The sequence below is a fragment of the Hyaena hyaena genome, unplaced genomic scaffold, assembly GCF_003009895.1.
Source record: "Hyaena hyaena isolate Hyena2069 unplaced genomic scaffold, ASM300989v1 scaffold_953, whole genome shotgun sequence".
Lineage (NCBI taxonomy): Eukaryota > Metazoa > Chordata > Mammalia > Carnivora > Hyaenidae > Hyaena > Hyaena hyaena.
In genome coordinates this window covers 165,005-179,051 of record NW_024081585.1, presented here as the reverse complement: position 1 = coordinate 179,051, position 14,047 = coordinate 165,005, and the positions used below count along the sequence as shown (strand labels likewise).

The 14,047-nt window shown below is 40.9% G+C and overlaps 1 protein-coding gene across 3 annotated transcripts in view; it reads left to right on the top strand.

The window, feature by feature from the left end:
* MPPED2 (metallophosphoesterase domain containing 2) overlaps window positions 1-4,416 on the top strand; it is a 170,764-nt gene extending 166,348 nt beyond the window's left edge. For all 3 annotated transcript variants that reach the window (XM_039221149.1, XM_039221150.1, XM_039221151.1), the window contains 2 exons: window positions 104-217; window positions 3,026-4,416. In XM_039221149.1, coding sequence (XP_039077080.1) covers window positions 104-217; window positions 3,026-3,144 — 233 coding nt within the window. In that variant the 3' untranslated portion in view covers window positions 3,145-4,416. The remainder of the gene's footprint in view (window positions 1-103; window positions 218-3,025) is intronic.
* Window positions 4,417-14,047: the final 9,631 nt, after the last annotated feature.

Genomic DNA, 14,047 nt, shown 5'->3' with positions numbered 1-14,047 from the left:
GATAATGTAATAAACCTTCTGTGAGTTATGGCTTCCTGAAAGTCTAAATGAAACTTTACCTGAAGAAGGAAAATTAAGAGTATTGATTGCATTTTGCCCTTAGGTTTTCGAGACTGGGTTCCAAAGGAGCTTCAAAGAGTCGGCTGTGTGGAACTTTTAAACACAGTCCAGAGGCGAGTCCGGCCCAAGCTCCATGTATTTGGTGGAATTCATGAAGGTAAGACCAGCAAAAAGTCATTCACAGGTGTTGTATCATTATTCATGATCTCATTCCAGAATGGGGACCTTGGGTACACTAGAAATGCCTGGAGCAGTGTTGTCAAACTCTTTTTACCAGTGTCAGAAGCTTTTTGTAAGATCAATTGGTAGGAGAAACACCGGCATGTAAAGCTGATAAATATTTTATATGGAGCTTCTCTCTTTTAAGCAGAGTGGAGAGAAAGAACTAGGTCTGGTTCACCTTATGGAAAACCCAGCACCCGCCCCTACCCCCCAAGGCAACTTCTGGAATCTCAGGGCTCTGATGAGGAATGTTTGCTATCGACCACTATAGAACATCCCTGAGGTAAAAAAGGACTTTCTTTAAGACATTTAGAAGAAATGGCCTGGATATTAGACTAAACAACTTCCATGGCCTCTTTCTACCTATAAATATTGTGTTTCATATGGAATACATGCAAGACCCAGGAAGACAAGACGTTCTCTGAAAAATAACTTTGGACACTCAGTGAAACTTATAGAACAGAAATGGCAGGAACCTGCAGATTTGCAGGTAGTCATTTCCTTATGAACCTCCGAAAACCATTTCAGACTTCTCAGAAATCATCAGCTCTATTAGGTCAGGCTGAGGCTAAACGGAATAATTAAATCTCCCCTAAATGGGAACTGGTCCAGTTGCCTCTTTCTGCCTTTCAAGGTTCACAGAACCTAAAAGACTCTCAGGAAACTCTAGATTTTGTCTGTCCTTCCTTTTTTAAACTAGGGTCTTTAGACAGACACAAAGCTGTCTTTCAGCAGGCATTAGATTTTTCTTGCCCCACTGGTCTCTCCCAGTTTCATGGGTTTGTGTGCAGTGGTGCGTTTAGGTAGGCAGCTGCCATATTTTCTCCAAGTCCTGCTTACAGCTTGCACTCTGGAGTTCTTTATGAATCTGCAGATGAGTTGTTTAGGCCTACGTGTCTGATGAAGTAAGAAAACCAAGTTTGCTTTTCAAAGCCCACAAATCCATTGGCTTCCAGGTTAGGTGATGGAATTAGAGGCATACGTATTGAAAATCATCCTCCTAACGCCAGAGAAAATTCAGCTTGCCCCAAGTGCAGGCACCAGCTGCGTGCATAAAATACAGGGGTGCAGCTTCATAGGAGTGGACATCATCCTGCCCTGACTTGGAGCCGTAGTCTCTGAAAAGGAGGGCACCTCTCTGAGGCATGATACAGGATTGACGGGTGGAGAACGGATGGGAGCTCGTGTCTACACAGCATTTCTGGGGGACAGTTATCAGGCTTAAATTCCTACAGCATGCCTATGAGTTTGCATTTCATCTGGTTTTTTTAATCACTAATTAACTTTAAACTAGCCAGACAATTGGGGAATTCCACTGAAGCCCCAAAATAATAAACTTGCTTAAAAGGGAGGAGATCATATTCAAATAAACTTGTCTCACTTTTATTCACTTAAGACAGCTGAAGAGGGCAGAGAGAGGGCAAATACCAACCTCTTGATGGAGAGAGATAACAAGACTTTATGACCCCAGAACTAAACAGTGCACATTTTAAATGCCTCTTTTCTTTTCTTAAGAGATTTTTCCATTGACCCTCATTAAGCTCTCCACAGGCTTACTTGGAGAAATTTTAGCAAATGGAAAGAAAAAAGAAAAACCTCAGTTATTTCTGTAAGTCTTGGTAATTTAACTTTTTCACAGACATATTTTTCTATGCCATAAAAGCCTGATACAAACATAGAATTACAAACTTAATTGCAGAGGCTCTAAGGCAGATGTAAAGTATCCAGGGATATGTGCAAACTTGTAAACTTGCTAAAAATTTCAACGAATTAAAAATTATAAAACTGGAAGGGAGCCCTGGGTGGCACAGTCATTTAAGCGTCTGACTCTTGATTTCAGGTCGGGTCATTATCTCAAGGTTTATGAGTTCAAGCCCCACATTGGGCTCTGTACTGACGGTGTGAGCCTGCTTCAGCTTCTCTCTTTCCCCTCTCTGTCTTCCCTTCTTCCACTCTCTCTAAATAAATAAATAAATAAATGAACATTTAAGAAAAATATAAAAGGGGCATACGTACCAAAGACCCAGAAAAAATTTCTTGGCTTTCTATCAGTAGTTTGCAAGAGACTTATATACTGCATGTGGAAAGTGTTTTGGCTTGATCCAGTCCCCAGGGGAGCTTAGGAAGCAGTGTCTTATGCAACTTACATCTCTGCAGATCACTTGGGTGTTTGATTGCTTGACTTTTTTGAATGAAGTGGAACCAAAGCCACACAATGTGGGTGAGCTAAGATCACTTATCTCCTAGATAAGGAAGCTGAGTATCCACCCTCCTGGATCCCAGCACAGTGCTCTCCCCCTCCCCCCCACCCCACCTGTCCCAAAGCCCATTTGGGATTTGGATGTGTGCGCCCTGAGGAATCTCTTATGTTACTCATTCAGTTCCCTAGAACTCAATAATTAATGCAGGGCTTTGAAATGAAAATCATATTTTAAAAAGAGGGAAAAAATATTTTTTCTTTATTCTCACTAGTAAAGAAATCACAGTCTTTCCCTGACAAATTTAGTGCTTAAATAAGGAAAAGAGAATCATTTTTCTTTGAAGTAGAGGATTCTCCCTTTAAAGAAAACAGGATGTAATTGGAAGGCAGCTTCTGAAAGCTGTTATCATCTGGGGAGGCTTCATTGAATCTCATCTCAGTGCCCACTGGCAAAGATTTTTCAGTTTTCCTTGCCTGACAGCTCACCACTGAGTCACTGTCATTTGTATATATTACAGTAAGCATGACACTCTGTCTCCACAGGTTACGGCATCATGACCGACGGTTATACAACGTACATCAATGCCTCAACGTGTACAGTCAGCTTTCAACCGACCAACCCTCCAATTATATTTGACCTTCCAAACCCACAGGGTTCCTGAAGCTCTAAAAAGCCCGATTGGAATGTGAGGGAAGGTTTATAAACTGCCATTTTTCTAATTATAAACTTACATTCTCTTACTTGTTTATTTCCAAATCCTGTGAGTTCTTTTTGTAAATTACTGGAACACAAATGACTCTAGAGGTTGTGCTTTATTTTTTTTTAAATGGGGCGTCCATTCGAAATGAAAGGAGCATTGTGAATTTGTAAAATGACTTCCGTTTTCTCAAAGGCCACACCATTGTAAATTGTTAGTATTCGCCAAAGGACAGCCAAGCTTTCTTTTTAAAAGGTGATGAAAGTCTTATTTTAATATGCTTTAAGCTGGAAGAAAAAGAAAAAAAAAAGAAAAAAGAAACAGGTAGGTAGTGTTTTAAAAACCACCCAGATTTGCACAACTGTTTAAGAGTATTGTTTGAAGTATTTTATTTTTTGGTGTTTTGTTATTGTTGTTTTCTTGGTAATGCTTCTTTTTTGCAGACGTGGCCTGGAATTATAGCAATCTTTTCAGCAAAAGTAGGCGTGGAAAAGACTTCTCTTCACACTCTCACTATAAAGAAAGCTGCGCCAGGGGAAGAAAACAGCCCTCATTTAAAGGATGGCTTAGCTAGTGAGGTCCATATTGTGGTTCTACGAGGTCTCATTGTTTGTTTGTTTTCTTTTAAATTATTTTAGCTTTAAAAATATGGAAATGGAATCTGTCAAAAGCAGGTATTTCATTCAGTGAAAAAAATTGAGCGCGCAGACTCCTTTTCAGTATGGGTTTATATATATAAATATTTTTTGTGTATTATGACTAAGTTAGGAGTTTAATATTGCCAAGGACAGTGCAACTGCAGAAGGATGCTTTGTAGCAGGGCATCACAAGTCCGAAGGGGCTGCTGACACATTTTCTCAGAACTCAAGGTCTCAAAGAACTTGAGTTAAATCTAGGTACAGTTACAGACGTGTACAGACTTATACATGGATGCAATGGAAGGTAACTAAAATAAGGCTTAGGTGTCCTTTATATTTAAATACCCTGAATTGTCTTCTTACTTACTCTCCCTCCCCCCCATTTTGCACTGTGTGTCGATGCAATCTTCGCTAGCACAAAATATTGTCGCTAATAGTCATTTCTGTTTTCCCATTGTAAATGCTGTTAAGCTTTATTCTATTTTATGTTACCTTGTTAATGAAATTTAGGAAAGCAGTTGTTTCTTTTAAATTTATTGTGATATTCTATATCTAGCGGCCTTTATATGCAAATAAAATTGCAAGATTTTTAAATCTGTCCTGTTTGGAGGGTTGGCTGGTAGGAGGATGGTGGTTTAGTCCCTGGGAGGAAGAAATGGGGGGGGGATTTATTCATATTCAACATTAGTACTCCCTGACAGAAGAACTAGAATGCGTGCTTTTTTTTCCTGATTTTTATTAAGTTTTTTATTGCCCACCTTTGCCAGGCTGGCAGGTAGATGGATAAGGCACTCTGTCTACCCTTTCCTTCCATCGCACTGTTTGCCATAGGTCTCAGAGGGTGAATACCTCGTCTTGGCCATTGTAATTTCTATAGGAAGGGTGACGGTGCAGTGGAGGCTGGAGATACTCTTGTGGATGCGTAGTAGTGAGAAGGTGAACCAGTGGGTTCTAATAGAGTGGCCACTACACAGTCTCATTTGTCCCCAGGAGCAGTTACCATCACCTCCTCAGTGTTTTTTTGTTTTGTTTGTTTGTTTGTTTATTGCCATCCATCACTAAAATGATATGACAGCCAGGAGGCCCCAGGCAGTGGTGGGTTGTGGAAAATGAAGTTATGTCTATTTTATTTTCTCTGGAACAGCCATTGAAGAAAAGGAGCATGATTTTGAATCTGCAGTATATCCCAAAAGTCTACGTTCCAGTGCCCATTGGATTGTATTCTGACACATCTCCCTTCCCTCCTCCCACTGTGGACTCTTTGGCGTAATTGCTGAAAAGAATTTTTGATTTCAGTAGTAACAGGGCAGAGAGAACGTGTTAGGCCAGAATCCCAGCTCAGACGCACACGTAGTCATCTTGCGCTATCATAGTTGTTAATATTTATTAAGTGTCTTGGATGCCACCCAGAGCCTGTGGTGGACACTTTGGTCCGAGCTCACAGAGCAGATGCTGGGCCTTCCTGAGCAGAGGTGGTCCGTGACCAGAGTAGCCATGATGGGCCAAACGAGGCCAAAGGAGGTTAACTGTGAGGGGTTAACAGCCCTCCTCTGATCTGCTACATCAATAGAAGAAGGTGTTGACTTCAGGGCGCTTCCTAGGGAGCTGGAGTGAGAGGTGACTGAATGGAAATTTCATCTGGTTACTGAACAAGGAGCTAAGCTCAGACTTCTGGAAAAGCAGACTTTCCAGAGACAGGTGGATGATCATGATGACAAGTGTGCATGCACAGCCCTTGACAGCACGTCTGGGCCCAAACTAATTAAGCTAAGCACTTACTAAAATTGCTTTCCATTGTGAGTGGGCAGGAAGCAGCCCAGCCGGCTAAATCTACAGGGTAGACTGGCTCATGGTCCGGGTTCACCACTCTGTATGTATGAACTGCCTCCAGGAGGGCCGGGATGACCATCCAAAGGCCTGAAGCTTTCTCCACTGGGCCTTCTAACAAAGGAGCATTTGAAATAGCTCTTACAAATTGGCACTTTCCACTCTTTCATCACCAGGCATTCTGCTGAGCGGGTCTCATATGTTGTTTCTAATCCTCACAAAACCCTGGGAGAGGTCACATAAGCCCCACTTTATAGATAGGAAACCAAGGCTCCAAAAGTTAAATAAATTTCCCTAGGAAAATGGAAGGTTCAAGACCAGGTCTGCTGAATTCATAGCCCCTGCCCTTTTTATCACCCTGCCTCTGGACTAGAAAATGTGATGCCCTTCAGCAGCTGAAAGAAAACTGATATGGGCCTATATACGTGATTTCTTACCATGTATATAAGAATTGTTGGAGCATCCTTCAGTGTGGCCTTATAACATCAAATTGGACCATTTCCTCTCTGCTTGAGGCACACAGCACGGTGTAGTGGATAGGAATACAGAGCCTAGAGCCAGTGTGCCTTTCTAAGCTCTGACCCCTCCACCAGCTGTCTCTGATGCCTTTGCTGGGTACTTAGCATCACTGTTAAGTGGGGCTGATGATGAAGTTGCTATAAGTTGTAATACAGAAATCACTGCCTGACATCCAGTTTGTTATATAAAGTCCCCTGTGCTGGCTTGAAATTCTCCAGATAAGATCTGTCTGTTGCCTCCTCACCCTTAAGAGCCCCAAAAGAATTATTTCCAAGAGAGTGTATTTGTTTGCATCCCTTGGAAACTATAATGAACCTCTCTTCATAAGACTAAGAGGAACCCCAAGGGCATTTGTGAGAGGCAGATAAGGGGGCCTGACTTTTCAGTTAGGGGATCATATTTTGAAAATCCCTTCTAATCTCAGGAGAGGGAGGGTCTGTATTCTTCAGAGCTGCTTCAAATGCCACCCGTGGATCTTAGCATCTTTCTCCTCATGGAGTCTTTACATTCCATGTCACCATCTCCTTCAAGCTCAATTACTGAATTTTCTCTCTACATCTTCTCCCAATTCCCTTTTGTCTTATAAAGATGATGGGGGGTTGCTGAAATCCCCTTAAGAGGCAGGTCACTGTTGTTCTGACAGGTGGCCAGCGTTAAGCCTGCCTTCATCTCCATCACTTAAGTAAATAAATACTATGACCCAGGTCTTAAGTAGGGAGAAACAGAAGCTGGGAGGATTTGAGATTTGTCAATTGCAGATAAAACACTTGCTGTGCCCAGAATAATGTCCCCTCCCCCAACCCTTACCCAGCAAGGATATGCTGCTCCAGCAGAGCGGACATCCATCTTTTACTTCGGTTTCCCAGTATCTTTTCGTGCCCTGTTCCCACTTTCCTGCAAGTTTTAAGTACATTTTGTTAATTATTAAACCAACGTAAATTAAGGTCTACTTTGTTTTGAGAGTTTGGCTATAAGCTGAGGCATTTGGAAATGCAGCCGGGCATGGAGTGGGAGGCAGCTTGGTGTAGGGAGGGTTCCAGGACTGGACATTCTTAATGGGTGGTTCTAGAGAAAGTTTTAGAGAAGGTATCCGACCCACTTCTGGATGTCAGCTTCTTAATGCAAATTTTTTTCTTTTACTTTGTGATGAAGTAGCAAGGTTGCTGCATGTGCCCAGTCTGACAAGGCTTTTCTGGAAGTTTAGAGCTGTTTTCCCTTCCTTTTCAAGGTGTCACCTCTTTCATTATGCCTTTCCATGGAAGAGAAAACCACACTGATTCAAAAGCCTTTCTGACAAGTCTTTCTCTTCCCTGGTGCCCATTGTAAAATCAGCCTCTGCAACTCACAAGAAGTTCAGAGAGGGTCAGTAGCACCACCATGGTCACACAGCAAATCAAGAGAGATAGCCCCACATTGGCATTTGGGCTCTTAACTTTGAGCATGAACTGCTTTTTCAGTTTAATATTTAGGAATAATCAAGTATGGAGAGATTTGTTTGGCCAGGCATAATGTGATTTTGTAAGAGAAAAACTTGCCATCTATGGCTTATTATTATTAAACCAGATTATTTGAAGGAAAAAAAAAAAACAAAACAAAACCTTAGAATCTGCCCTGCAGATGTTCCCAAGAAGATTCACTTTCTTACCCTTCAACTAATCCACATATAACAATTCCGATGGACCCCCAATTCCTTCTCCCACAGAGAGATGTTACTCTTTGTCGTGTGTTTTGACATACATGTATATGTCCAGTCCGGAAGACATTGGGTATCAGTAAGAGCCCCTGACTTTGGAAACAGATGCGCTTGCTTTCAAATCCCACTGATGCCATCTACCATCTGGGGAGCCTTGGACATGCTACTTTACTTCCCTCAGACTCAGACTCCACACCTATATAATGAGGATAATTCCTACCTCATGATGGATTTGTCGGAGTTGATATGATAATATCACACTAGCTTCCTGGGCCCAGGAAGCTATTATAATACATGGAAGATTTTTCTTATGCTGTCTTTCATAGTTTCTTAAAACAAAAGAAAAAAGGGGGAGGAAGGGGAAAAGGAAACGTTTAGCTTCTTATTCCAGGTTATTCAGAGCCCTTCACAAGAGAACGTGAATTCCCTCAACTGAACTGAGTCAAGGTTGTAGAGCTACAAACCCAAGCCATACATAAATCGAGCTCTTTAAATTCCTCCCTCTCTCTCTTTAAACTATAAGACAAAACATTTGTGGTAGGTGCTTCTTGACTCCTCTTCGTTTCCTTCCTGAATTAGGGATGTCTTAACAAGACAAAAAATCTTGAGGTAAAAGGCCTTTCATATCTGAGAGCATCTATATCTGGGTGATGGTGAGAGAGAGAAATGCATTTCCATTAGGAAGCATGGCCACAGTGGTACTAAAAGCACGAATAGACTAAACACGTGAAGGCAGAGAGCCTGCAGCCATCAATCAGCTTTGATTTTTATGAAGCCACGGTTACCATGCGGTGCATCCGAGTGCTCTCAGAACCCGCTTACCAGGGGAAGGGGCCTGTAATTTCATAGCCCATTTCTGTCCTGACCTTAGTGGCTGACCTTGAGAATAGGTTGAGCTTTTCAGTAGAAGCTTCTGAAATAGCAAATGACTTGGAACCCAAATACTCCATGCTTGGAGTCACCAACATGCCCTTGCACACACGGACTATGATGCTTAGGTGCCAGCTACTTAATTCTTTAAAAGGACTCATAGTTCCTGGAAGCCTTCCCTGGATCCCCCTACTCATACCCAGAACACTCCGTGTTGGCAGTGCCATAGCTCCCACAAGCATTTCCACCTACACCATGTTCTGATTGTTCCTTGTCTGCCTGTGAGCTACAGGAGGTCAATGACCAGGTTTTCTGTTACTGCATTCCCAGCATCTAGATCTGAAAAAATGCTTTCTTCATGAATTAATCCATGTTTGGCAGACAATAGCCAGGTATGTGAGAAAGGTAGGAGAAATTAATCACAGATGAAATCAGCAGACATCCGAACACTGTAGGGCCAGTGGTGTACCAGTAAGCTTCATCTGCAAGACTCTGTTCTTGTCACGAAAGGTCCTTGTAATTTGGTGAAGAAAACAAGATATTGTCACATGAAGCTAAATAGCAGTTAAGATTTAAATAATGGTTTCAAACAGCAATGAAAGGAAATCAGGATCTGTGATGGTCAGGTTTGTCCAGTTGTGTGAGTAGCCATTGTTATGGGAAAGTGCAGGCTGGGGATTTAAGTCTCAGACAGGCACTGGCAGCTAACCCAGGAGAGGGAGCCTGAGTGATAATGATAATGTCAATCCCATGCAGCTTCATTCCTGCAGGAGAAAAACCGGTCTGGCCAGTGGCAATTCCAAGTGTGTCACGTAGCTGGTTTGTTTTCTTAATTTACTCTATGAAATGGTTTTCTCTAATGGCATGCCGTTGACGAAATGCACTATAATGTCTCCATCCATCACCTCCAAATGCTTTTGCATGCATCAGTTGTTGACTTGTTTTCTCCCGTTCAGCACATAAATGAGAGGAATGATTTATCCAAGGCCACCAGTTACTCTTATGTGGAATCTGAAATAGCTCTCCGGAGAAATACTGCCCTGAGCACATGTTTCTTTATGCTGTTCTCAACTTGTATTAGAGGGTGACTTTGGCCTGGGCTGTACTGCTGTCCTCCTGACCAGTGTTTTCTGGGGAGCTGGTCCAGGTGTCCCCAGTGGTCTGTGACTCAGATATAAGAGCTTGTGTTCCTGTGGGTGTGACCACTAAAGTTGGATTATGGGATATGGCAGCCAGGGTTTTGGCTTTTGAAGCTGTGTGTGGGCATTTGAACAAGCAGTGATTCCCCCCATGAGCTCTCTTGAAGTCACACTCACTAGGAAGAGAAAAGGTATTTCATGCATGAGAGCAGTTCCCTCCCGTCTTTCAATTTGCCCCACTTCCTTGAACTCCCCATGCTGGATACATCTGGCCCCTGACCCCCCTCAGTTTTCCACAAATTGGGAGATCAAAAATAGAAGATAAATAGGAACATCAAGATAATTCTTATCTGCTGCAGGTTCCTTGAGCGGAGGCAGAGTATGACATTCTCTAAATAAGATCTCTAAGTACTAACTCGAACACGAGAAGGGCCACCTCCACAAAGGTTTTGTCTTATTAGATGATGGGAATAATGAAGATAACAGTTTGAAGCACCAAATAATACAGAGACCCTGAAATGTTAAACACTGTACTCCTGTCTGTAGCATTAATAAATCATGGCGAGACATGAAATACCAGGTTTATCTTCTTAATTCTTAATGCAAAAATACAGTTGCAAAATACAGCTTGGAGGGTTTCACCTGAGAAATTTGTTTAAATACATTTCATAGAAATAAGAAAAATGATACTTTTCACTTTGTTTCTGTATTAAAGTTTCTCTCATAAAAGTGTGTGTGTCTACTTCAACAATACTGTGTCCAATATATAACCAATTAACCCGTTTCCTTGACTAGCTATATTTCTGGTTACCAATGCAATTGAAATAAGATGTACAGAAGGATAAGAACTTTCCTTATATTGTTTTCTAAAAGACTAAATAACGAAAATTAAAAATCTGGAGCGAATGGGGCACCTGGGTAGCTCAGTCAGTTAAGCATCTGATTTTGGCCCAAGTCATGATCTCATGGTTTGTCAGTTCAAGCCCCACATCAGGCTATCTGCTTTCAACAAAGAGCCTGCTTTAAATCCTCTGTCCCCTTCTCTCTCTGGCCCTCTTCCACTTGCACTCTCTCAAAAATAAATTTATTAAAAAAAAATACCTGGAGCTAATCATAAGACCACTTGTTGCTGTGGGAGTGATAATGTTGGTTTCACATCATATGAATGGAAGCTATGTATTCTGAAAAGGCTCCAAAACTATGGTAGATGGGCATTGTCTTTATCTTGCATTTGCATTTAACACATCATCTTCCCAAAGAAAGGTGATGTCTATGGGTAATTACTATGGAAGTAAAATTATCCGAGTTCAGAGATGGCTCAGAGAAATATACTCAATAAGAAAGTAAAGTGGGGATGGTGGATTGGGAGAAGAAAGGAGAGAAAACGAGATCTGGATCCAAACTCTAATGAACGTTTTGACTTCCCAGGCTAATAGGTGTGACTTGTGTATGTCTTTCAGTCATTTTCTTTCTCTAAACTATGTATCTATAGATTTATCCTTTCTGAGGTTAGAACACCTTCGGACCACTGGGGCAAGTGAGTTGCCTGGTTGTTTTATTAATATGAGGTCTGCTGGCTTTTGTAGGGGACCAGCAGAGTCGGAGCCCCCATCACAATCTCTATATGATGGCTTTTTCTAACAGTCAACACAGTGGCACACGGGAACCTATTTTGTGAGGACATTACTCTTACAGAAGACTTTTCCCAAGGAATAAATTATGTATCTCTGGCGAAGTGAGAATATGCAGGTTATTCCAGCTGTACTTGTGGATTCAGCAGTATCCCATTTATTTATATGAATATTTATAACCACACCAGTAGTGCTGCGGTTGTTGGTAGTATTTGCAGTGAATGACTTGGCTGGGATGCTGAGGACATCACCTACTGTTTGTAAAGCTCAGCATTCTCAAAGCTATTTAAAGAACCCCTTCATCCCCACCACTTTGGACCAGTGTTAAAAGTAATTTCAATAGAGGCATTCTCCTTTCATTACCACCCCACCCTCCCCCAAATAATTACTACTGACCTAGAGGCATTCTGGAGGTAGATGTATGTGGGTCATTTTTGTTTTCTTATGTAGCTCCTTTTCATTTGAAAATTTTGTAAAATTGTAATTGTCATTCCCAGGTTGAATCTGTGTACAGTTCTTTTAGTTCGTTACAAAATTTTTCTACTACTCACTTGAAATCAAAGATGTTTTTAGTGGCTAGAAACATGTACCTAGGGGATATTAGATTGAGGCCAGGGAAACACATCTATATCTCTACATCCGTGCACCAGATAACTTGTTTTTCATGTGGCCACTCTGCATCAGGCACTCTGTTTAGCTTAAGTCCTCAGCCCAGAGTTGGGCCAAAGAAAGGCCCCAACCAAAGCTTTAACCAGCTGGTGTAACCTGCATCAGAGCAAATGAACCTGTGTTCCTCCAAGTGACCTGTTTGAAAATCAGTGTTGGTACTCCATTTTCTCCACCTGCACCCCTGTAACACACGAGCTCAATCTCCTGTAGTGGTTTTTGCTGACAATAGCTTAAATTTCATAACTTTCATTTTTTGGCCATGATTAGTGTAAACAGGAACCTGTATCAGTAAATTCATTTAGGAAGGTTTGTTCACAAATAGATTTGGTTGGAAAAAGAAATGAATACAAAGCAAATGGCCTTTGGACCATGTAGTTATGAGGGAATGTCTATAGGCCAGAGAGGTCTAGCTAATGTTATATGTCAGAAATTAAAGTTTTAGGCTTTTTTACACTTTCAGTGTTTGGATGATATGCCTTAAAACCGATATGCACTCTATTCTTCAAGGATTTAGAACTTCTCTGGATAATACTAACATTGATATCAGCAAGGTATGTTGAAAGGAACACCCACATAATGAAGAATGGAATATATATCCCATAGGCCTGGACCTTGACTACTTTAAAGCTTTGGGACAGTCTCTGAATTTTCCTCATGTTTTAGGGTACCTCTTTTTTCTTCCAAGTAAGTTCATTATAGAACTCCTTTCCAGAATTAAAGATTGAAGTACAAACTCAAGGCTTTACATATTTCTTCTGTACAGTACTAAGTTTCAAGACTCCGTGTGGCTGAGATATATACTTTTTTTTTCTCAAAAATTTGCTGTCTTTTTTAAAAGCAATATCTTAAAGGCCATAATTTGATATCCACAATTTATAATCTTTAGCTGATAGTTCAGCCATATTTTTTTGAGACTCAACTGAGGTCTTCACTGCAAATGAAGCCTCTCTAATCCTCACCATTGTCCATTTACACATGAGTAAATATGTTAAACTGTTCGTAAAATGATAAAATAATTCTGAAGATAAATGCAAAATGGCTTTTACAAAGACACGAAACAGTACATTACATTCTACTCTGAGTAGCGTCTGCCAACATTCCAGAGGCCAAGGATTTGATAAAACACCAATTTAAAGGATGAGGAGAGATGATTCTGTGAGTGAAGAAATCCAGTTCCTTGAGTTGGAAGTCTAATTCTAGAGGAAAGGCGAAACATACAATTTTTTCTTACCTTTGTACTTCGGCAATTCTTAAGCTAATAAATTAGAGTAAGTGGTTAGCCTGAGACATGGAGAAAATTGGATACAGCATGAAAAATTAACAACAGTGTTAATGAGAAAATGGTCGGCTTATAAGTCCTATGCTTGAATTTAGTATGCAGAGTGATTAGGTCTTCATAAAGTTGTTTATTATAAAAAAAAAAAGTATTTGATCTCTTTTTAATGTTTCCAGATCCTGCCAAGGTCAAAGAAGACAATCTCTGCTTTGTCACATTATGTTCTGGTATAAGGGTTGATAGTTTAATGAAATTGTTATAGAAGAGCCAGCAGCCAGTGTACATCAGACTTGTGTGTGTCACTGGGAGAGCATCTTTCACAAACAATTAGCTCTTTATAAGACATATGATAGTCCTCACATTTATCACATATGTCCCATGTCTCCTGAATAAAAACGCCATTTGCAACCAACCAAAATTAATCTGGGTCCAATTGAAGAGAAGGAAGTCAACTCCCTCGTTCTTTGTGGGAAGTTAACTCTTTCAAGTTTGATACATACCATTAAATGCTCTTTAGTTGGTAGATCTTTTCCCATTTGTACTTGCAAAGGGCTATTTCTGATATTAAAGAAAGTTTAACACATCACGCTTGTCCAAGTGATATT